Consider the following 25,311-nt stretch of genomic DNA (forward strand, 5'->3'; position numbering starts at 1 on the left):
CGAAAATGAAAGCCTACCCTCATCTATGGCCCAGTGTGGCATCTGAGGACTCCACGGCTACTCTTGTCCCCGGTATTTTGTACACGTCCTGTTCATTCTAGCCACAAGTTGTAGGATCTTTTCTCTCCAGTGATAGGTGAGAGCAAGTCGTCTCCTGTTATTATCAGCAGTACACTGGCTCTTGTGATCTGGAAACCCTGGCCTTTGTTCTCAGAATTCTCTTGATTTGTTGGCATCTACTGTACAACATGTGAGCATGTGGCCACATTCCGTACTGGCATCTAGGTGTTCCTCTGTCAAAAACCAAACTGCATACTGAATAAAACAAAACCGAGATTAGTCTCGTGCAAGGCTTTAAGCCTGAAAACCAGGTAACTCAAGGCTACAAAAGCAATGAGCTCCGAGCTGCTCACAGGCTAAGCGGCTTTAATGGGACAAATATGAAAATTACTTTGCTTTTTCAGCTGATTGGTTGCCTAGCAGTGTTCTTATTTGGATAAGGGTAGCTGAGTCAGGGAACAAGAAGTCCAGAGGTAGAGTGACAGACCCAGCATTTGGGAACTAGCCGGTGTCCTCTGCTGACTGAAAAAGGCCTTCAACACCAGCACCAATGGTCTACCTTTCATCCGACATAAGGCACTCCATTTTTTTCTGGTTCTGCACCTTAGGCTAGTGATATTCCCCAGGAAGCCTCTTTCTGGTCTAATCCTGCGGCAGGGTACAAGCCCGATTCCCACCTGAAGAGGACAAAAAGAGACATACGGAAGACTGACTGTGATGAGCCTCCTTTATCTTTCACTGGGTTGGGGCAGCTACAGCTGCCCAGCTGGGTCAGGACCAAGTCTTAACTGGCTCTCAGCCCATCCTCCCACTTTCACCCACTTCGAAGGTACCTGAGCTCCCCTGCCCATTCCAGAGCCTTCAGGAGCTTTGCAGTGAAATCAGATTCTCAGACACTCAGTTCTTTGGACAAGGTGGCTTTCTCAGATGCGTCTAGGTCAGTCATCATTCATTCATCTGTTTTCTTGAGAGGTTTGTTCCTAAATTTTGTTGCTATTCCATCATCTCAGTATATTTCTACATTTTTTGAAAAGTAAAATCCCGCTCTCATTTCAATGGGATTTCAGAAAGGAGTTATGGCAAATGGCCACACCTACTGCACAGAAGGCTGGGAAATGAAGAATATACTGGGACTTTAAATGTCCAGCTAAAACTGGGGGCTGTTATCACAGATGAACACTGGACAGTGAAAGAAAGCCACCCATCTCTACCACACAAATTTGAGACAGAACGTGAGGTCACCTTTCCAGCAGAGCAGGAGATGTGTGTGTGCATCCAGGGCGGGGTGGGGGTGGGGGGATCAGGGTGTGAAGAATGAAGAAGATATCTGAAACAACAGATAAAGAAAACATGCTAGTATTGCTGAAACAGGAGTAAATGTCTTTATTTAGTTCCTTCCCTCCTGGGTTCATTCCAAAGCTTCACACCTCCCCCTCCTGCTGTCAGAACACATCACATGTAACAGAGGCCCAGAAACAATGGTTCTGCCCACACTTCTCCACCTCCTCCCCGCTGCAGAGCACTGTAGGGACAATTCACCTTGTTTGAAAGCCATGGATTTCACACACTTTACAGGCACATCCTCTTCAAACTGGAAACCCCACCAAGTAAAACAGGCTTGGCTGGAAGTTTCTATCTGTGCCACATTCTGGGTGCCTCTCTAGAACACTAAGATGCCTCCAAGCAGTTCAAAAAGTTCCTCTCTCCATATCTTTCCAGACAGCCAGTCACTTGGCTGAAACGTGTTTTCAAAGATTTCACAAGTCCAATTTCTACCCATTGAAATAAGCAGTCCAAAAAATTAAGGCGTGGGGGGGGGGGGGCATTGAATGAAAGGGTAATAAAGCATTTATTAAAGTTACAATAACATCTCAAAGAGACCCGTCAAACTTCTGGAAATGCTTAACCAGGCACAAGTGTGAGAACAGTCGTGGCCCCAGTTGCTGAGGGCAAACACACCTTCATTCCCAGAGCAGGAAGGACAAACAGGAGCTACCAGGAACATTCCCGCCAGCCTGTCGGCAGGCGCACAGGCCCACTGCAGGTCACACTCTTGTGCTCACCACCAAACAAGGCCCGGGAACTGTGCAAATGCTGCAGGGCAGAGCAGCAAGCCGGGACTCCCCACATTCACAAACGCCACACTCACACTGCACTGATGTACATTCGTACATTACCTGCTAGAGATCCAAAATCAAAGCAACTGAAAAAAAAAGGATGCCCATGCATTCCAGACACTGCGCAATCCTATGTTAAGGCCACCTAAGTCTTCTCCCTGCCTCAGCTCTGCATCTGTCTGCCTAGAATGTATAGTATGTGTTCTTTATACCACCACACTCCAAAATCTGCATGTCCTTCCCGTGGAATTCTCTCGGGACATAGTCCCACTAACCACTCATGAGTGACAACAGTTATTTTATTCCACACTGAGGGGTCAGGTTCTGAGGGGCTGGGCGGGGTGGGGAGTTAACAGGTAAGCCAGGGATAAAGAGGTCACATGGCCAAATGAGGCACTTCTAAGTTGGGGCAGAATCCAGAGTACTCAGGACTATTCACCAAGTGCCTGGCGGGAGGCTGAAGGGGCGGAAGCCTCAGTTCCAGAAGACCCACTGCAAGTGCCATCCCCGACCTGCCAGGGAGCCATGGGCGCTCAGAGGCCTGCTGCCCCCCAAAGCCTAAGGTGAAGGCAGCCCTCACTGAGAAGGCCACATAACACTTCTGGGGTGTGTTTCTCCTGGATTCTGGAACAGCTAGAGGCCCGTCACCCCAGGGAACTGTGGGGAGGCTCTGTTGCCGCCAGAAGGTAAGCTCACACATGCCAACACCACACACAGTGCACTCTGCAGCTAGACTGGGGTTCCCTGACCCTGCAACTCCAATGACAGGCGACCTTAAGAACTTCTGGGGCTTGACAGAGAACAGCCAACATTTTATCTTCCAACCAAGAGCATTTTAAAAAATAAAAATATTGCCCTCTATTAGCACCTTCGTTACATAAAAGTAATTTTATCACCCAAATTAGGAAGGACATTATCTCAGAATAAAATATAAATCTTCAGGTTGAATAAACTTAACTGTCAGTTACTTAATACATGTCCTTATCCTTATGAACCTAAAAGGAGCCTCTGTGCCAGGGGCCGATGCTGTCGGCCCCCATGACTGTCACTGCCCCATGAGGTCCCAAAGGTCACAGGCTCTTCCAGCACCATCACCACCTCCAATGCAACCCCACTGAGAGGAAGGACCAGAGTCACACCAGAAGTTTACAGCCACAGGGACCGCTGAGAACAGAGCGCCTTCGCACAGGTCCCACGGGCACGCGCAGCCAGAGGGCTGCGGAAAAGCATGGGAAAGCCCTTCTCTCTAAGTCTGAGTTTCCTCAGCTCTGACCTCACTTGCTGCATGTTCTTCCCCTTCTACTGCTGCATGAACACTTGATTTAAAAAATTGATTCAGAGAAAAAGAAAAAAAGAAGAAAGGATGGCCCTTAAGCCTGAAAACAGAAACAGAGTCAGCAACAAAAAACTGCTAATTATCCTCTTTTTAAACTTACCTAACAAGTACCTGCCGGCAGCAACTTACCAAATATTAAAACAGAACATCAAAAACCCAGCATCACTGCCTTAAACCCTCTTCAGGAACATGGCAGGACATAAATAAATAAATATGTAAATAACATAAGTAATACAAAAAGGCCTGGATGGGTCTGGGAAACAGACTCAATACCGGCACCCAGGATGCCAAAGAGGAATTCTCAGAGGCCATCGACACTGCCCCTGACCCCAGTCCCTGCCATATGTCCACAGCTGGTCAGGCCCACAACAGGACGCTGTTCAATGCCCAGGAGGTCTCCCCTGAGTGGGAACAGTCAGGACACTCCTGGCTGTCCAGCTCACTCCCAAGAGTCCGTCGTGCCTTCCCCAGGGAGAGCTCTGGGGCCTGGTGGGCAGAGGCCTCCTCAAGTACCACCATGTTTCCCTGCTACAAGGGACTTTCGGGCCCCATGCCTCAGAAACACAATTTCCTAAAGTGTTCTGACAGAGTTACTCTTTCCTCTTTAGTATCCAATCCTGGGCAAGGAAAGGAAAGGGGGCTTTAGTAAAGTGTCACTCAAACAAGTAGGAATAGCCTTAATCAGCTATCTATACTGTTTTCAGATTCATGTTTGGCAGCAATGAAGTTTCAAACTATAGGCTGAACCTCATGGTTCTCAGGATTCTGAAAGCATCGGCCAAGTCTGGCTGAACCAATGACCAGACCTGAACTCTGCACAGGAAGGGTGGAGGCCCCGGGCCCATACAAACTGGCCCAGAGCACAGCACATTCAAGGGGCCGAGCAGGAGCGCCCCTACTCCCTGGCAGCCTCTCCTGCCTCATACTACCTCCTGGCCAGGTCATGGGGAGACCCAACTACGAGAATCAACTCAGTCCGTTCCTTTCAGAAAGACCCCAGGAAAATGGTTCAATCCCCAGAACAAAGCCCGGCAACTGCTTCATCCAGCAGCAGACCCCATACCACCCTGCGCCGGGCCCTCACCTCCCACAGCCCAAAGGCCGTGCCCACAAGTGTGTGACTTCTGCAGTGGCACCATTCCCAGGCGTGGCTTTCCAGAAGGTCCAGGGACAGAGGCACCCTCCCACCCGGGGCAGGAGTGGGGAGGCCCCATCCTAACATACCTCTGCAGAAAGCACCCAGTGGGGCAGGTGTGCCATGCATCTGTAACAACGGCCCATCAGGAGAGAACCTGAGCCAAAGGGGCCGAACCAGGGAGGCCCAGAGTTGGAAGAGCTGAAAGGGAAGGTCAACTTACCACCCACTCTAAAACTCCTCTCTCAGCCCTACCGAAAAGGTGGCCAACCACTGCTTCCCCACCTCCAGGGACAGGAAGCCCCCGCCAGTGGCCCAGTCTACCCCTGGGCAGCTCCAGCTTCCCTATATCCAGTGAGCCCTACCTCCCCACAGCTCCTGCCACAGCCTAAGCGTGGTCTCAGCCCCACCCAGACTGCCACAAAAAACACCCTGAGTCCCTTCTCAGCTGAAGCCCTGGCAGCACTTGACTCTGACCCCAAGAACCCTCATCAGCACCCACAGCCCGCAGCTTACGGCCTCACTCTGACCAGCCCCCCGCTCTGCACAAGCCCCGGCAGCCAGGGGCCCAGTCCTTCAACAGCAGCACACAAGCCCAACATCAGGCTCAGCCAGCCATGCCGCACTTCGGTACGGCCACAGCTTGTGACAGGGTCACTGTAGCCCCACAGCACCTCCGGTGATTGTGCCTACCCTCTGAATCATTCAGGGCCTCTTCTCCCCTCAGACCTCATGCATGCACCTGCAGGTCACAGCCTGGCCTTCTGGCCAAGCCATCCAAGACACACAAGGTAGGGTTTAGAATCCTATCCTCAAGCTGCATTAGACAGTGACAGACACCACTTGTCTCCGTGGCTAAAACCTACAAGGCTGTTAGTAATTAAGTAAACCTGTATCCTTAATTCAATCATTACAAATTAGATAGCTCTTATGACAGAAAACCTAGGCACAGATTTGAAATCTGCCTATTCCTAAACACTTCTGAAGGTTACAATCACCACGATTCCATCCAATGGTCACCAGAGGTGGTTTCCCAGGAAACAGCATCACCTGGGGAGCTCTGAAGAGGCAGCCAATGGCCTACCTCTGCGGACGCAGCCACGTACTGAGCCGCACAGCCTGGGCGTGGGTGAGCCCTGCCCACAGCCACAGACTCGGGGATGAGAACTCTGCTTGTCTCACCCCCAGCACCCCTAGCAGGCCGGGAGAAGAATTCTGACCTGGCTGCTGCCCCCATGCTCAGGTTCTAGGAGCAACTGCCAAGACATGAGGTCCAGTAAGGCAAAGAGCAATCAACCGCGCGCTAGATGTTTTGTCCACTGGACACCAAGCAACAGAAAGCCTGGAGCCATCCCGAGGACACGCGAGTCCCCCGTCGGGGAGCGTGCAAGGACCAGAAGGCAGCGCCGCAGGTGTCTCCTTCGGTTAGAACTGGCAGTGAATGCTGTGGGAGCGTCCTTGGTCCTAATGCAGGCAGTCATCTGACTGGCTAGTTCCTCGGTGCAGGCCTCCTAAAATCAATTCGTGTCTGGAAGCTCTTCCAAGAGAAAGGGCAAAGAGTTCACGAGACCTGCTGGCGTGATGCGAGGCACAGGTAGGTACAAGAACAGGTGCAGCGCTGCGGGAAGTCCTCCACTTAGACTCCAGCCAGATGCAGGCACCGACTGAGCTACCACAGCTGGTCCATGCAGCCCAGAAGCCACCCTGGGAGGAAGGCAGTTAAGAGACGACACTGCCACGAGAGAACACAGGGAGTGGTAGGGAAGAGCTGAGTGTAGACAAATACCACAGGTCACCCCCAGGAGCAGGGAAAACAGACTAGCAAGTTCATGAACTGCATTTCTGTACTCTACCTTTTTTTTTCTTTTTTCTTTTCTTTTTTTTTTTTTTTACCAAAACTCTCTTTTCATTTAGGTATTAGAAGGCTTTAATCAAACAATGAACTTGAGAAGTAAAAATATAAACAGAAGCACAGTTCTGGAAAGTGCTAGGTGTCCTCCCCGCTGGAGCCATGAGCAGGCCAACTCAGCCCGTACATACACACACCACAAGGCCCACTTTGTGAATATGCTACCATGAGAATCCAAAACAGAGATACTGAGGAAGGACAAAATGAAGTTTTGTATGGACTTTTCAGCTGACAATGACCCCAGGACTGTCCAATGCCCCGAGCACCTGAGATGGAATTACAATCCACGAGAAAAAGGCCACTTCTGCTTCACCAACAGCCAAATGGGATTCCGTCAGCAGCACAGACAGGATGTGGTTCACAGGGGCAAGAATCGGTGTCAACTTTCACTGCAGATCACCTTCCTCCTCACTGCAAGCAACCGCCACGCTTGAATTCTACTCATAAAGCAGGAACTTTTTTATGGGGTCTGGCAGAGGCAGCGAGGGAATCAGATGGAGTCGGTATTTGCCAAGAGCTCTTCTCACGGCCACACGGCACAGACTCAGCAAGGTCCTGGGGACACCTGAAATGCCATGGGAAGAAAAGGAGACAGAGGGAGGGAGGTTAACCAAAGGCTCGCTGAGATGGACAGACAGAACCACACTGAATGCCCGCGGCCAACTTCCCAATTTCACAGTGGAGAGAGCGGTGCCTGGGGAGGAAGGTCTTGTCGCCTGCTCCTCCTTTCTGTGGAAGGAGTGCAATCTTCACCTGGGGCACCTGCTCACCAAGATGGCACCACCTTGACTGGGTTTAAGTTCCTAGACAGAAATAAGAGCTGACCACTGAAGGCCCTGGCAGGTGTGAATGACGGACCCTCACCTCCCGTCAGCCTCTGCTCTTGTCAGTCCCGGAAACTCCAGGGGGATCCAGAAGAGACACGCCGAGCAGTCTATGAGGAGAACAGGCTGACAATTCTGCTCTGGGTCAGAAGAGCCCAGCCGGGCCTCTGCCTTGTGAAGCAGGCATGACACCAGCAGCTTCTCTCAGCAGGACTCCAAGTGACCATTAACCAGCCCCTTTGGGGGAGGCTCAATGTGAACGTGTCTTAATGACTGGCTTAGGAAGCTCCAACAACAAAAACACAATAAACTCAAGTTCTGTGAGAGGCAAGGGTTAGGGAAAGGTTTTCAACTCAGATGCCCTCGAGACCCAGACAAGGAGGAGGCTGTGTGCAGGCAGGTCACAGACAGCCCACAGCAGCCAGCTGGAGGCACACAAGGTCCACCTCTGAGCCCCAGAGAGGGCCTTGGACAAGAAGACCCAGTCCAGATCAACTGCAAACAACCTGGCCATCGATTGATTAATTCATTAGCAAAATCTTCCTTCATAAATAAGCAAGCTATGGAGTTTATTCTAACAAAAACCAGAGGTATCACACAATAAATGTAATGGTAATTTGAGTGGAACTGAAGAAAGGGAATGAGGACCCCTAGAGGAGGAAAGGCCTACCACCTGTTGTCAGGAAACCGTTTAAAAACCATGCGAAAGTGAAGGGCTTTGGGGTCAAGAAGCAGAGCAGAGAGGTAAAGAGACTATAATTCCAGAAACTTCCAACGTGTACTTTTATATATTTCTTTGTATCGATTCTTGGTGTCTAGGAATTTGAAAAGACCACTCTGGAAGTATTCTGGAAACGGCCTAGCCCTAACTGCACATTCTAAGTGCTTTGTTGGAAGAGGTTTTTTTTAATCACTATAGTTCGATTCATTCAACTGACCCACACAAGTCAGAAGAGAACTCAGGCCACTTACTTCTGGCCTCTTTAAAGACCTGCAACGCCTCGGGGTCCACCTTCCTTCTGCCTCTTGACTCTGGGCCCAAGGATTCCCACTTCACCAGGTTCAGGTTGGCTCCAAATTCAACAAGCAGGCTCACGAAGGCTGCCTCACAGCCATGACGCAGGACAGCATCCATGACACACCCGGGGGAGCCCCGGTAGAAGCCCTGCGTGTTGACGGGACCATTGCAGTTGAAGTCAGGGTTCGCCCCCGCCTGGAGAAGCAGCTTGAAGCACTGGAGGTTGTGGTAGGCCGCGCTGATATACAAGGGGCAGACCACCAGGGAGGTGAGGCGCCGGGAGAAAGGGGGCCGGATGTCAGGAGTCAGGTGGTGGTTGACGTCGACGTCAGCCCCATACCTACAGGGGAGACACAGGGACAGTGAGACCTTGTGGTGGAACGACCAAAGCCACCAGACCCCCACAGCACTGGAGACAGGCCTGACCTCTGTGAGCACCAGGACACCACTCAGGAGACACCACCGATCACAGTGGCCTCCTGACTTGCAGAGCTGAGACCATTCCAAACAACTCGGAACCCTCTCACACAAACACTCATCAGGGAACTCTTCAGAGCCTCTGAAGAGCGGACAATCTTATGGCTAGTCAAACTACTTCAAAACAAAGGATAAAAAAGGAAAATTTCCAAATTCATCTTATGAAATTGGCAGAACAATCCCAAAATCTGACAAAAGCCACACCATTAAAAAAAACAAAACAAAACAAAAAAAACGAAAACACCTACCAACTATTTTCACTTACGAGTATCAACCTACCCACCTTCAATAACATGTTGGCAAAGCAAATCCAAAGTATGAACCACAACTTCATGCAGGTTATTCCAAGAATGCAAGGGTGGTTCCAATATTAGAAATTCTAAGAACCCTGTCCATCATATTCACAGAACTAAGGGGAAAATCACGATTACCCTTATAGATGGAAAAAAACGCGGCATGGGACAAAGCCCAACACTAACGCAGGTTTATAAGTACTCAATAAAATAAGAAATGATAGACATTTCCTTCACAAGATAAAACCCAGATGTTGGTGTCTCACCTAATAGGGCAAGGGGTGGCTCTCCTATGGGCTGGGGCGAGCCATCTACACCCACTCTCCAGCCCATTCTTATTCAGGCATTTTAAAGATTTATTTATTTCCTTGAGAGAGAGAAAGTGCACAGCTTGATCTCAAGACCCGGAGGATCATGACCTGAGCCGAAATCAAGAGTCAGACAACCAACCAACCGAGCCACTCAGGCACCCCTAAATTTTAAGTAAGGGTATTAGTGCAATCCGACAAGAGAAAGCAATTAGCTGATGAAGATCATAAAGAAAGAAAAAAAAGCTTTCCCTATTTACAGAGAACATGACTATGTCTGGAAAGCCCTGAATAATTAATGAAAATACAATAAGCAATGAATTTATTAAATACTTTAGTAAAGTTACAAAACCAACAGCCTTCATACATACAAAAATAAGTTCAAATACAAAATGGAAAACACCTTACTTATGAAAGCAAAATGAATTTTCGAATGAGAGATCTAAGCATAAACTTAACAGTACAAATCCAAAATTTGCATAAGGGAAGTTAAAAAATACTCAAACAAGTGGAACTCGGAAATGAGGACCCCCACCACTGCCTTGGAGAGGAGGGCTCAACACTAGTAAGAGCTCAATTTTCCTGAAGTTTATTGTATAAGTGAAAATCCCATTCTTGGAGCTAAATAATTTGATTATAAATATAAGCAAAAGTAACATCTCTGCAATTCCAGAAGCTGATGATAAAGTTCATTTGGAAGATGGAAGAAGAAAAGATGTAAAAGCAAAGCTTTTTAACATGAAAATTAAACAAAGAAAAACCTGTGCATGGCAAATAGCAGCAGAAGCAAAGTAAAGCAGTAAGTGGAAAAGTTGGGGGGGATGTTACAAGGGATTAATAGCCTTATCACAGAGAGAGCCAACAAAAGGGAATGATGGGGTTGGGGGCGGGCCGGGGTGGCACAGTCAGTTAAGCATCTGACTCCTGGTTTCAGCTCCAGTTATGACCTCAGGGTTGTGATCCAAGGGTCATGATCCTGTGATTGAGCCCCAAGCTGGGCACTATGCTATGCACCCAGTCTGCCTAAGACTCTCCTCTCCCTCTGTGCCTCCCCTCTGCTTGCTCAGGCTCTCTCTCTCATATAAGTAAGTAAATCTTTAAAAAAAAAAAAAAAAAGCAAAAGCTCAACTGCTCTACAGGAAAATGAGCTAGAGACGCTGACAGCGGCAAGCATCTCTCAGTCATCTGAAAAGATACTCAGCCTCATCATAACACAAACGCAAATTAAAACCACCTTTACACCTGAAACTAATGTAACATTTTACTTTTTTAATTAAAAAAAAAAAAAACTACCCTGAGATACTACTTCTCACCTATCACACTGGGGAAAATCAAAATTTTATTAACGAAGCTTTAAAGAAACAAGAAGTCTCATTCAGTTCTGGGGATGATACAAAATGGAAAAATCCCACTAGCACTGGAACAATCCCACTAGGACCCACTAAATTTGGCAAGAACTGGGAAAACTACATATCCATGTACCCTCTGATCCACCAATCACACCCTTGGAATCTCTTCCCAAGTTGCATCTGCAAAATTCCAGAAAGATGCACGCACGCAGCAATTCATTAAAATGTTTTATGTAAGAACTGAAGGCAAGAAACAACCCACAGGTCCCTCAAGAGGAGACTGGGTGAACAAACCGTGGCCCATCCACATAAAGCAGCACTGAACCCCCATGAAAAGATGTAAGGAGTGTCACCACTACTCCAGAATGACCTCAGAACACACTTAGGCAGAACAGTCAAAATGTGTACTATGCTACTGTTTATCAGAGAGAAAGTGGTTACAATAAATTCGTGTATCTGATAACACACCTAGACATATGCACGTTATGCTTATTTTTTCAACAATGGAGGGATCAACTATGAAAGCTTAAAAATGGTCATCTATAGGGAAGCTGAAGGAGACTGACACAGAAGCTAGACCTCTTTTAATATATGTTGTTTTACAGACTTGACTTTGGAACCACATAAATAAGTCATAAAACAAATGAAATAAAAGGCAATCCCCAAAAACTAAAAGAAAAAGAAAACCACTTTAGCCCCAACTGTGTATCCAGATGGTGCCATGCAGTCCTGACTGCTGGGGGCCTCCTTTTTCTGGGTGTATTAAACCGCCAGACCCAGCAGCAGAGTCCCCTGGAAGGCCCTGAGATAGGAAGCATAGCTCACCGGCCTCATGCTCAGCTGTCCCCGCAATGATCCCTGCTCAGACGTGAGGAAATCATCTCTTAGCGGACAGGTGCAGGAGCAGCCTGACCTGCCAACCTCATTCTTCAGAATGACTCTAAAAAGGCAGGGGCTTCGGGTTCCCACAAGGGACCTGCCCTTGTCCCTGCCCTCAAGGGAGTCTAAGTATATGACTTACTATAGGGAGTTTGGAGTTCTCCAGCCCAAGTGCAAATTACCAACCTCGGTCCCTTTCATCTAAGCAGAGGCCATGGACTCAAGCACGGAGGGTGGCCTGGCTCAGGGTATCAGAGTCCTTGCAAAGTCGAGAGTGTGCTTGTTAAAAATGCTGCCTGGCATAGGGCGTGAGAGCCCACGTCGGGTGAGGAGTCATATGTGAGAGGCGGCAGCAACATCAGACTGGTTACAGATCAGGATTGGCAAAATAAATAAATGTGTTAAGGCGAAGGGGAACCAGGTCTCTGCTGGAAAAGCAAATAATAAAGTCAGAAACGGAGAAGTAGGATATACCAGATTAGATTAGAAGTATCAGGGTGAACTCAACTGTCAATGTACATAGATACAGAAATACAGACAGAAACGTACATGTAACCTTAGCTCTGTCCAGTTGGAGGGACTGAAAAGAGCAACATCCCATAACCAAAAAACACTATCGGTACCCAGATCTTGGCCTCTAAGCACCACTCTCCACTAAAAAGAAACCAGGATGCTTTGAAGAAATGATTCATTCCAGGGCTAAGACAGGCACAGTACTAGATGAGCCTTGACTATGTTGTTACAAGAGAAAGTAAGAAACTAATCAAAGGCTGCAGGGGACATGTCCTAAGGACAGAGCTAGGCTCCAGTTTAAAGACTCTGTGCAGCCAAATCCGAGACAATCTGAGCATCAAAATAAGTAAACTACTATGGGATTATAACTCCCTGGAAAATAAAACTGTAAGTCTAACACAAATAAATTAAAAATCTGATGAGAAATACGATATATATGTGTTGCATGATCCCTTGCCACAAAATACGAATTAAATAATTACAGAGGGGAAAAAGAGTAGCTTTACAGTGGAGAAACCCAACAGACACCACCTTAATCAAAAGATCACACTGACATCAGCAGTGACGGGCCCAAGGACAACCCTGTGCAACCGGAGAGGACGTAAAGAGCGCAGCCTTGCTCCTGGGAGAGCCCCGCCAGGCACGCATTACGGGCTCCCCTCTGAGTCACCACTAGACAGACGGCGGCACCTACTTCCCTGAGCTTCCATCATGCCAGACAGCCCTCCAATGCCACCCAGGTTTCATCGGCTCGTGTTTCATGGAATTAGGAAATGCCAGCATGGAGAAGCAGAGAAGACGGGCAGGCAGGCAGGTGCCTACAGCACAGGAAACAGCCCTATTTTCCAGGCCATGCTTTAAGATTTTATTTATTTATTTGTCAGAGAGCGCGAGCGAAAGCGAGCACAGGCAGACAGAGTGGAAGGCAGAGTCAGAGGGAGAAGCAGGCTCCCCGTGGAGCAAGGAGCCCAATGTGGGACTCGATCCCAGGACGCTGGGATCATGACCTGAGCCGAAGGCAGCTGCTTAACCAACTGAGCCACCCAGGCGTCCCCAGGCCATGCTTTAAATGGCCAGCCAGCAGTCCTATTCTCTGGCCTGTCTCTTCAACACATTTGGAGTGTACAAAGGAACTTCTCCTTGAAAACCACATGCCTGCTTGCAGGCAACGCAGGCCTAAGGAGGAGAAGGGAGGGGCACACAGACCAATGTGTTCCCAGGACCATCCTTTCCCCCACTGAAGCCACCGTCAGACACCACAAATGTAAACCTCACCCAGCCTCCTAGACACTCCAGCAGGGACAGGAAAAACGCTCCACACCACACACCAAACCAAGCAGAACTTCCATTTCACTTCACACATTCAACCAATAAAGAAAAAGAGAACTAAAGTTTAAGCAGTGATTTTTTTTTTCCTTCTCCTGTTAGGGATAGGTCTTCTAAAATGTTTGTAATTTTGGGCAATATGACAATCTGGTATTAGCTGGGCTATGGGAAAGACAGCCCTTCATCCACTCATAAAAATACGCTGGATAGGATCCAGTTAATTTTAATCCTGACTGTTTTCCAAAATTCCCCTCCTGTTTTTAATATCTTTGGCAAGGAACCACTGGGACAACTCAGTGGATCAATATAAATTTTGCACATACAGAAACATCACTCCTTTACCTTTTTTTTAAAAAACACCAGCAACATTTATCAAGGGAATTTACAAGTAACAAAATGGAATTCACTTGCAGAGAAACAGCAAATCACGGCATGACAGCAGAGAACCCTGCGTGTAAGAACAATGACCTAGGAAGGCAGCTGCTGACATCAGATTTAGATTGTAGTATTTGCTCAGTAACTCAACCATATCTCTCTCATTTTCCAACAGTCACTAAGTCAGTTACCTGGTAATTTAAAAAAGAGAAACCTTTCTGACATGTGTTCTCGATGTCTTCGTAATGGTAACACTTTCTCAAATAGGGCATCCTTACACGCACTCCTCAAAGTCAAGCCTGCAGTTAATCCAAAGCAGTTGTGCATCATGAACTGACTGAAAGGCCTTACAAGGATTTCTGGAACCAACATGAAATTTCATTGACTGATCCTATTCAAAAATATTTCCAAATTAATGACTTACATTCTCTAAGATGCAAAGATACGGGACTAAGGTGGCTTAGATGATCAGGCTAAAAATTTTTAAAGAGCAGGGAAATATCATAATACCCTCATTTGTCTTGCCAAAAGCCAATCCCACAGTCATTTAAAAAATAAAAATAAAAAAACTTTAATGTAAAGTATATCCTCAGTACCTAATTCAAAAACCACACACAGACCTAGGCAAGGGGATGCCAGGTCTCTTGCTCCTCAGAACCACGCCCACTGCGGCCTGTAACAACAGGACCCTCACCCAATCCTTTCCACACTGAAAATTGTCTACCTAAACTGTACTCTGTCCAACCACAAGAAATGCCTCCAGAGCAAAGCATGGGAAAAAAGCATCTTAGGTAGAAAGAAGTCATTGGAGACACGGAAAATAAAAATGTAATCTGGTTCAAATTCTTTAAAAATGTAAGGACTGGTACAACTAAAATAAGACCATAAACCATCTAAAATAACAGAAAGGGAAAGCAAACAAATACAGATCATGGAACAAAGATACAAAATAAAGAACAGCTTAGAAACCAAGAGAGAGACATAGACCTAACATCAGCTGTGGCAATTAGGTTAACTGTACTTAAAAAACAAAGAATCCTATACGGTCAAATAAGAAAGGTGAGCACCCAAAGTACTTAAGCCCACGAAGATTAAAAACTGAATGTGACAGAACATGTAAATGAGCCTTCAATGAGACCTACAGTTCCCTTTTGGTTTGATAGTGAGCATAACCAAAGGAAACAACTTTTAGCATCAAAACATAGGAAGCAAAAAACACTAGAAATAAAAGGGGGAAATGACAAATCACAACAGCAATTAGAGACTAACAGACTTCTCTGAACTTGGGACAGAGCTGATGGCTAAAAATGGGAAAAAAGAGAGGGACCACAAGTAAGGTGACTGAGGCTACCACACTGCCTGCTGCAAATAAATACCCGTGGTCACATGCTTTGTTACAAGCATCCACAACATGTGTGACAGTAAAAAAAAAGAAAGAAAGAAAAATTAAAAACTCAAAAGAAGCCCCAAAATGCAAATTATTTGTTCCACATTACCTGAGCACGACAAAAGTAGTTCATAAAAATGTGCATTAAGTTTTTCTCCTCCATAACAACAAGAGCAAAAAGGAAATCAACTTCAATAATACCTAACTTAAGGGGGTGCCTGGGTGGCTCAGTGGTTAGAGCCTCTGCCTTCGGCTCAGGTCATGATCTCAGGGTCCTGGGATCGAGTCCCACATCGGGCTCTCTGCTCAGCAGAGCCTGCTTCCTCTTCTCTCCCTCTCTGTCTCTCTGTCTGCCTCTCTGCCTGCTTGTGATCTGTCTGTCAAATAAATAAATAAATTTAAAAAAAAATAATAATAATACCTAACTTAAATATGGGGGAAAAGTTTAGCAAGTAAGAACAAAGCTACAGGTGAAAGAAATAATAACCTTGAAAGTGGACACTCTGAGAAGAGTAATGAATAATCCATCCATCATTCAACTGAAAAAGGAGAAAAATAAAGTAAAATTAAGGAAAATGGGAAAAAATAAACTAGAAATTAGTAAGCAGAAAAAGAAGAGAACTGACAGCGAAGAAGTAGCTCTTTAAAAGGACTAACAGATGGGGCGCCTGGGTGGTTCAGTGGGTTAATGCCTCTGCCTTCGGCTCAGGTCATGATCTCAGAGTCCTAGGATCGAGCCCCGCATCGGGCTCTCTGCTCAGCAGGGAGCCTGCTTCCCCCCTGTCTCTCTGCCTACTTGTGATCTCTGTCTAATTAATTAATTAACTAATTGATTGATTTTTAAAAAGACTAATAGACAATTCTTCCAACACATCTAACTTTCCAGAGAGAGGGGGGTAAATATAGACAACAGGGAAAGAGCTGGCCGCCATGGGAGGGGCCACGTCCTCCATAAGGGCCCGAGCCAGGCGACGGTGGGTGGGTGTCCACAGCACTGACCTGATGAGGGCCTGCAGAAGGTCGGCCCGGCCCACACGTGAGGCATGGTACACGGGGGTGCTGCGGTGGTGCCGGCTGCCGTTGGGGTCAGCGCCAGCTTCCAGGAGGATCTGAGCACTCTCCAGGTGTCCGTTCACCACAGCCACGTACAGGGCAGTCTGTCCTTTCACGTCCACGAGATCCACCTCGGCCCCTTTCCGGATCAGGAAGTCCACACAGTTGCCGTGGCCTGCGGTGGCCGCGATTCTTAGCGGCGTGCAGGGGAGCCAGCCACAGCACCAGACAGACTTCTCGTTGATGCGGCTGAGAAAGAGCACAGGGGAGCCAGGCTGTGGGGGCAGCTGGGAACCCCACACACAGCTCTGCTTCCTTGCAGACTGGTCCATGCCGGGAACAGAGTGCAGGAGGGCAACCTCTTCAGACAGACACCGCGGTGCTTCAAAAATGCCTCTGCATGTGCTGTTTTATGAAACGCTGGCTCCATGCATGGGGCAGAGCAGAACTGCAGAGCCCATTCCACAGCGGAGGACCCTGAGGCATAGGCAGACTGATAGTCTCAGAGCTAAGACCTCAGACCTCCCAACTCCAGCTCCACAAAGGATGGAAGGGTCTGCCCAGGGAGGCAGCGCAGGATGAACGGCAACTAGTCGCTGGCAATCTGCCAGGGTCCCGAGGCCCTTTCTCACCAACCACTCACTGTGGTGGCCTAAGGTTGGCCTTGGCACCCTCACTGGGACCGGGTGACCCCTGCGATCCCCCTACCTGTGGCATAGCACAAATGCCAGCCTGTGGGAACTGCTAAGGTCATGCAGCGCTCCACTTCCAGCCAATATCAGCTGAAGAGAATAGGCTATGCTCAGCCCTCATCAAAAGTGACCATCAGGGACGCCTGGGTGGCTCAGTTGGTTAAGCAGCTGCCTTCGGCTCAGGTCATGATCCCAGCATCCTGGGATCGAGTCCCACATCGGGCTCCTTGCTCAGCAGGGAGCCTGCTTCTCCCTCTGCCTCTGCCTGCCATTCTGTCTGCCTGTGCTCGCTCTCTCCCCCTCTCTCCCTCTGATAAATAAAATCTTTAAAAAAAAAAAAAAAAAAAGTGACCATCAGACTGGGACTCCCTGTCAAGGAATGCCACGGCCATGAAGCCCACTGACCCACCATGTCACCGACTGAGACACAGTTCACTTCAAGCTCCTAGGGCAGCTGTGAACAAGCCTGGCCATCCAGCTCACAGCAGAGTGACACAAAATGACACACAGTGGGTCAGGGGCTCCTCCTTCAGCTGAGCCCTGGCTCCCACTAGCCCAGAAGACCAAAGTACTCATGGTCACAGTACAGAGCAACAAAAATCCATCAGCAAGAAACAGATTTACTAAAGCCAAATGTAAGAAGAAAGGAAAAAAAAAGTACTTGGAAAAGCAGTATGAAAATACCTAGTTGAACTCTATTTTATTCTACTGTTTTTATTGTACTGTTGCATCTGCAAACTTAAGGCTTCCTTTGGGCTTGAGTCATCTGCATTAACTATTCATGTGGAATCCATCTGCCACCTTTGTATGATGATTTCTTTCTGGATATTTAGAGCTTTTTTTAAAAAAAAATACTGATATCTATTCTAATGAAATAATGCTAGGGCATCAGAAGTTAAAAAAAGAAAAAAAAGAAAAAAGAAAGAAAGAAACCTATTCTTGAATTGTTAGGAATACCTCCCTTGAGAGCTATTTACAGAAAGCAGCATTAATTTCAGTATTGACACGCAGACATTTCTTCCATCAATTCACTACCAACTTAACCCCGAAGGGAAAAGAAACACAAAGCAGGAAGGAGTTTTGGGTGGCAGGTCAGCTGCTAATCTAGCTAGGGCTCCAATCTCCAACCCACAAAGCAATCAGAGAACACCCAGAGGGAAGGCAGACTCTGTGCTCTGCCAGGGGTCCCTGGCGGGAAAAAAGGAGTACCAACACCCGTTGCTGTTAAGGAAGAGCCCGAGCCAGTGTGGAGGAGCAGGGAGGAGCAGGTGGGCTCTGGCAGGCAGCAGGCCGGGCACTACAGACACGGGGAAGAAGAAGGTGAGCATACTGCATATTCCTGGGTGACGAGACAGCTGGTCTGAAGCTGAGCACCAGGCCTGGGGAGGGCAGACACCTGGGGACCAGAGACACCAGAGGAGGGTACATCAGGAAGTCTGCACCCACAGCGGGATAAGCATATGAAAACAACAAAGTTAGGGGAACTCATGTATACAGCTTAGGGTAAAGAGCCACAGGAGACTTGGAAGGAGGCAGGACCACTCTTGAAGAGAGTAACAGTGCTGCCATCACGACTAATAGCAAGAAAGCTGACATCAGAGAGGGCCAGAAGTTTCCAGAAAATACCAAGGTAAATGACCGAGCTGGATTCGAATTCAGGTATCCCTATCCTCACCACTGGCTATCTCCTAGTAGTCTGACCATTCTCCCTCCATCTCCTCCTCCAACCGTCTTTACCTGCTCACCAGGGAGACACAGTGCCCTCACAGATCACACCCCTCAGCTTCCAGCGGGCCCACCCCAGGACAGCGATGCTCACCTCCGGTAGCTCTCCTCCTGCAGCAGGCTCCTGAGGGTCTGGAGGTCCCCCACGTAGGCTGCATCATGGAGTCTCGTGTCCTCACAGTGCTCCAGCGGATGGTCACAAAACTGCTCCCTCAGCCACTCCTTCAAATTAGGACCTGCACTGAAGAGAGGGGCTCCTGTCAGCTAAGGGAAACCATGCTGACACCAAATGGGACAGGGGTTGGGGGGGGGTGCCCTCTACCTTGAGCCCTTGGTCTTCAGACTGCAGGTCTAACTAACTAAGCTCAAACGTTCCAGAATAAACCATTCCCATCCTCCAGAAATGCCCAGAGCTGAGAAAAATACAAAATGTCTCCCTTAGTGAAACAAGCACATTCCTGACACCACACCTGACAAGGGCGATGATTTTTAAAACGTGATTGGGACAGGAGGCAAGGAGTCAATCCTACTGAAGAATACAGAAGATCCTACATAAAATAGCAAGGTGCAATTTAAAATACATACCAAAAACCCACCATAATATTACTCTGTTTATCTCAAGAATGTAACAATGTCTTGATATTGGGGGGAAACAAATAATCATCGCCTGTATTACAAGAAGACACTTGCATCTGGCAAATTCAACAGGCACACAAATGCTGCTGCTTGTAACATGAATGACTACAGTGAGCCAAACTGGGCCATGACCCCACAGGAGTCGCCATGCGCAACTCATGAGACCGTAACCTAAGATGGGTGTACTGTACTGAATGTAAGTTACACCTCAGTAAGGAAAATGTTAAAATATATGCATATGAACAGAAAGCCAGCTTCACATAATGAAGACTCTACAACTGGAAAACAGTAAAGATTATAGAGTCAACCGTACCATGTGCTTGGACAGGGTGAGTCAATGCTAGAAAAATTTTAAATGATAAGAAATAAATTAAGTGGTTTAACAAATCTCTTCGGGGTTTTTATGTGAGATGTGACAAAAATATTATAAAAGTCTATCTGGAAGGGCACCTGGGTGGCTCAGTCAGTTAAGCATCTGACTCTTGATCTCAGCTCAGGTCTTGATGTCAGGGTCCTGAGCCCAAGCCCCACTTTGGGCTCCATGCTGGGTGTGGAGCTCACTTTAAAAAAAAAAGTTTATGTGGAAACATGACTGAAAAAATCACGTTTTTTAGTACATATGAGAAAAAAAAGACCCAACCCATTAACAGAACATATTATCTCTTATCAGAATAAAAAATAAAACAGAATCAGTTGCCCAAAAAAGACGTTAGTATAAAGATAAATGGGTATCAAAATCTGAGGAAAGAAAGAGTAGTTGCTATAGACTGAATGTTTGTCTCCCCTAAAATATGCTGAAACTCCCCAAAGTGATGGTATTAAGAGGTAGTGACTGTGGTAAGTGATTGCACAGATCATGAGAGAAGAGCCTTTGTGAATGGGATTAGCGTCCATATTAGAGAGACCCCAGAGAGCTCCACACACCCTCCACAGGGCAGGACAAAGTAAGAACACTGCCTCCAGGAAGCAGGCCCCTGGCAGACAAAGAACATGCTGGGCCTAGGTCTTGGGACTTTCCAGCCTCCAGAGCTATGAAAAATAAGTGGTCAACAGATCTGTAAAATCAGATCCCTGTTTACAAATTATCGAGTTCTTCCCCTCACACTGGAGCCCAGAAATCAAGAGTTCTGCGGATATTGTTACAGACAGGGGCTTAAGGAAAGAGTGTGACCACGAACTCCCAGCCTGTGACCAGGCACCAGTGGAAAGCACACCCCTCCACTGGGACTCCTCCCGATGATGAAGTTGCTTTTACATTCACATCAAATCTCTGAAATACCTACTGCAGACAAGGCCTGACCGCTGTACAAGAGGGGTGATGAGAAGACTTCCTTGCCCTTCAGGACTCAACAGAACACTGGCAGGTGTACACACACACACAGGTTACTTGAGCTGATCCCACATCCACGCCTGCAGCCGATTAGCAGGCAGCCTCAAGGAAACCCTCAGGGCAGCCTCCACCCTGATCTTCCTTCAGTTAGTTGTTCTCCTCCACAGCAGTTATCCTACAGTTTCACCCGCCTGAGTGAAAAGGCTCAAAGCAGGGGTGAGTAAGATTGAGGAAGTGTAGCGCCAGATGGACAGGTTAAGTGGGAACCACAGACGTTTGTTAAGTTTTTCTCTGGGCCTCCCCTCTGCTGGCCTCTTTTCAACCCACTCCCTGGCCCAGCTAGGCAGTTTCCTCTACACCCAGCTCCAGATCCAAGGACACTTCGAGTTAGCATTTCTCTGATCAGCATCTCCGATGTCAACGCGATTACTTCACATAGGACTCAGACCTTACCTGGAAATCTGTGCCCCTCCATTCCTAGGCCTGCAACACTGTAAATAACGAAACAGTACTGCTCAGACAGGAGAGGTACTGCATACTGGCCAGAGCAGCCTGTGTTCCACACGACTCCCCTCTGTACTGGGAAGCCGTCATCCATCCTCCTCTCGTTCCATCTCTCTCTCACCATCTCTCTCTCACGTTCAAATGACATCCCAGACACTAAAGTCCTGATTCAAAGTATCAACCAAATTCTAGGAGAGAAGGGGCTTTGTCTGAACTGCCCTTGTTCACTGGGGTGTCTCCACCCCGGGCAAGGTCTGGTCCATACCAGTTCCCCAAGGAAGGACTGCTGAAAGCACGGATGGAGGGATGAAAAGCGCCAAGTCCCCAACTGTCAACTCCTTGGAGGGGTAGCTATGCAAACACCCAGAGGAACGTGTGAGGTCCAGAGCACAGAAAAGCATTTGGTACACAGGGCCAATTCAGCAACGAGCACAGAGGAAATCCCACCACAGGTTAAGAAGGAACCTCCCCTGAACACAGCAAAGAACACGCTTGGCCTGCAACTTCACATCTGCTTAGTAGTTGGGTCTCGGGGTGAAAACCCTGCGTCTGATGGCTCTTCTGAGTGGTGAGCGTGAGCATTTCCAGCTGCCGGTTCTGCTGGTGGGCCACGGGCCCCTGGACATGCTGTGTCACGGACAGCTCGCTGAGAGCGCTGTTATCGCTGTCCCTTGCCTGTGCGTTTGCGGTAGCAGCCCGTCAAGCCGTGGGTGGCGGCGCGGAGAAAAGACACCTGCCGTCCTGAGGAACCGGCCTCGGGGGGGGGGGGGCTTCCCAGACCCCTGCGCTCAGAGCTGGATGACGACCCGTGTCCTGTTCTTAGGGTCCTATCACATTCCCACCGGTTCACAGACCGGCAGTTAGAAAGCAAGTTCCCAGCGCGACGATGTCACCGCGAGGCCGAGGAGCGGGCACACGCAGCAGCCGGGCCGCCCCGTCCGGCGTGCTGCGCTGACCCGACCCCGGCGGCAGGGCGCTGCTCCGTGGGTCTGGCCCTCCGGGGACGGGAAGGCACGGCCCCGGCCCGGGCGCAGCCACCGGGGCCCCTCGGCCAGGGCGCTGGCCCTGTCCTCTGCCGCCCCGCCCCACCCCGCGGCCCGGCTGCTGCACGCACGTTACCTGCGGGCCCCGGCCCGGCCCGCCCGTGGGGCCCGCCGCCCTCCGCCATGGGTGCCCCGGACTCGCCGAGTCCGGAGCCCTAGCCCGAGCGCGCCCCGCAGACCGGAAGCAGAGCCGCAGCGACCACTTCCGGCGCCGCGGGAAGGTGGGCCGCCTCAGGGGCGCGGCTTCCGAGGGGCGCGCCCCTCCCTCAAGGGCCTACGGGGCTTGGCGAAGGGAGCCAGCGCCTCCGCCTCCGGGCTCCAGTCGGAACGTGAGACTCGGCGAGGCGGGGCGCGCGCTGTCGGAAGGCGCGCCGTGTCGGGGTCGCGCGCCGGCAGCGCGGTGGTTTCTCTGCGGGAGTGAAGGAGTCTGGGAAAACACGCTCACCTGGGAGGCGGAGCCTAACTCATCCCGATGAGCTCTGGCTGTCCGGACCCGTCCCCGCCCTCGAAAGGGAGGCGTGGCCCTCGCGGTTGTGGGCGGGGCTGAGGGCGGGGCTGCGGGCGGGTAGCGCGGTGGTTTGGAACAGGACCGCATCCCACGCCGATCGCATTTCGCGGTTCAGGTGATCCCCGCGCTCCTCTGTGGGCTGGAGCAGGCTCGCGAGCGCGTGGATGCGAAGGTGCCGGACGTCCAGCCCTAGTCACCGCAGCAGGTTGTGCGGGCTGGGCGTCGCTGCGGTGAGCATGTATCTACGTGCTGAGAGAGGAGTGCGTTCCCTGAATCCCTTCCATGATGGGGGGGCGGGGCTTGTCTATTAAATATTGCCCAGTGCCTCACACTAAGCATTTATTGAGTAAATTAGGGAACAAAGGAATGCATCTTCCTGCACTCTCGCGCTTAAGCGTTGTCAAACGATGTGTATAGAGTTTGCATTCTTGAGCTCGATTCCCTTGGCTGCAGAGCTGGCCGGCCCTGCGAGGGTGTTTGGTGCGGGAGGAGGGCTTTCTGCAATGCGTTCACACTCGATAAGGGCAGAGAGCTCCCCCGTCAGAGGCTTGGGGGTGACGCCCTCTGTCTCCCACAGGGCAGGGAGCCAGGGGCGTGCCCAGCCCACCGGCCCTCCACCACAGCTGCCACTGGGAACACCCTGGAGCTTCCAAAACACCCCAGCATGAAAACAAGCCAAGCGTTCGTCAGCGGTGCAGTCAGTAAACAGTGTGGTCTGGCCATCAGTAAACAGTGTGGTCTGGCCATCGTGGAATGATACTAGCCTTCAAACGGAATGGGCATCGGGTGGCTCAGTCCCTTAAGTGTCTGACTTCAGCTGGGGTCGTGATCTCAGGGTCCTGGGATGGAGCCCCTCGTTGGCCTCCCTGCTCAGTGGGGAGTCTGTGAGTGAGTGTGCCTCTCACTCTGCCCTCTGCCTGCTTGTGCTCTCATGCTCTCTCTCTCTCTCAAATAAATAAAATCTTAAAAAATAAAAGTAAGAATATTCTGACACCTACAACATGGATGAACCTTAAGGACATCATGCTAAGTGAAATAAGCCTGTCACAAAAGGACAAATACTGGATGATGCGACTTATATGCATCACCTGGATGAGTCAAATTCATAGAGACAGAAAATAGCGTGGGTGCCCCAGGCTGGGGAAGGGGAGAACGGGGAGCTGTTTAAAGGACACAGAGGTTCAGTCTGAGAAAATGATAAAGTTCAGGTGATTGACCAATGTACAACAGTGTGGAGGTACTTAACTGTACACTTTTAAAAGGTTAAAATTATAAATAATAAAAAGGTTAAAGGAGTAAAGTTTATTATGTGTATCTTACAACAATTGAAAAATAAATAAATGAAGGAAGCAAGCAAGCTAGCAAGCTTGGCCCTGCCCCACCCCTACTGTGGAGGTCCTGACACAGCTGGTCTGGGGTGTGGCCTGGGAGCCCCTGTCCCACTGGCTTCTGCTGTGCTGGCTTCCCCGGCTACCCGGCAGGCATCAGTGCCTTTGCACTCAGGGGTACATGGCCTGAGCAGAGCATCACTCTGTGCCGAGCCCTGGCCTTGAGGTTGCCCTCAGAACCCTGTTTCTTCGTGAGAAAGATCAGAGGCCCCACTTGTATGCACAGTCTCCCATTCTCCTCCAAAATGCCTGCCAACGGGGACCAACGCTGTCTATACTGGACGTGGCACTAACCCTCCTCCATGAGCCTGGTGCTGTGCCCGAAACACACAGACACCCACTAGTCTTTCCTTTCAACACCCGTGTTAAGGATCTGCTGTGCCCCCACCACAGGGAGGGGGAGAGTCCCCGGTGTGGAAATCTCAGCCCTTATGCCTGAGTTGTAGGGGCAGGTAGTCACTCACAGCAGAAGCGGCAAACTCTTAGGGAACGACTCACCTGCTCCCGGGACACCAACTTTACGGCTTTGCCCCAGACTCAGCAGGTTCCCGAACAAAGGACTCCTAGTTTTAAAACCAGTGTGGGTTGGGAACCCTCCTCCCACCCCTCAGATTGCTCCCCACCAGCCTGCCTCCCACTGCCTCCCTCCCTCCCCACCAAGTTAATTTTTCCTGCTGAGCCACTCGCTGAGATCAGCCTCTGTCTCACGGGGCTGACAATTCCTAAGCAATCCTCAGAAGTCCCACAGGTTCCTTAGCTGGACACGTGGGGCCATTCGTACACACGCTCCAACATCCTCCCTCCTACAGCTCCCAAGACACATCCAGAACCCAGGGTCTGCCCACAGCAGGTCCTCCTGTCCCCACATCAGCAGCCCAGGGGGCCATGTCCCTCCGGTTCCCCCAGATGCCTCCCCGCCCCACCCACTGGGCAGCTGACGCCTGGGCTCTCTGCCAGCCTCCACCTGCACATGGCCACGTCTATCTCTCCCCACCTGGGCTTACAGTCCCGCAAGGCTGACACTATCTCTGCCAGCAGACCCGTGCATTCCTCGAAAGCTGCCTCTGGTCGGATGGGTACTTTGACTCTCTCGCAGGACTTGTTATTGAACAGATGGATAAAGCCA

General features: G+C 49.5%; 1 protein-coding gene across 2 annotated transcripts; it reads right to left on the reverse strand.

Moving 5' to 3' along the window:
- Nucleotides 1-1,419: 1,419 nt before the first annotated feature.
- ASB1 (ankyrin repeat and SOCS box containing 1) lies at nt 1,420-22,711 on the reverse strand. 2 transcript variants are annotated; one of them, XM_059167537.1, is made up of 5 exons: nt 22,366-22,704; nt 18,871-19,012; nt 16,306-16,608; nt 8,354-8,739; nt 1,420-7,122 (listed from the first exon to the last, which is right to left on the reverse strand). In XM_059167537.1, the coding sequence occupies exons 1-5, from the start codon at nt 22,412-22,414 to the stop codon at nt 6,995-6,997; spliced, it is 1,008 nt and encodes a 335-aa protein (XP_059023520.1). In that variant the 5' UTR covers nt 22,415-22,704; the 3' UTR covers nt 1,420-6,994. The 2 variants fall into 2 exon arrangements, with proteins under 2 accessions (XP_059023520.1, XP_059023521.1); XM_059167538.1 differs by lacking the exon at nt 16,306-16,608 and having other exon boundaries at nt 22,366-22,711.
- Nucleotides 22,712-25,311: the final 2,600 nt, after the last annotated feature.

This window comes from Mustela lutreola, chromosome 3 (assembly GCF_030435805.1).
Source record: "Mustela lutreola isolate mMusLut2 chromosome 3, mMusLut2.pri, whole genome shotgun sequence".
NCBI lineage: Eukaryota > Metazoa > Chordata > Mammalia > Carnivora > Mustelidae > Mustela > Mustela lutreola.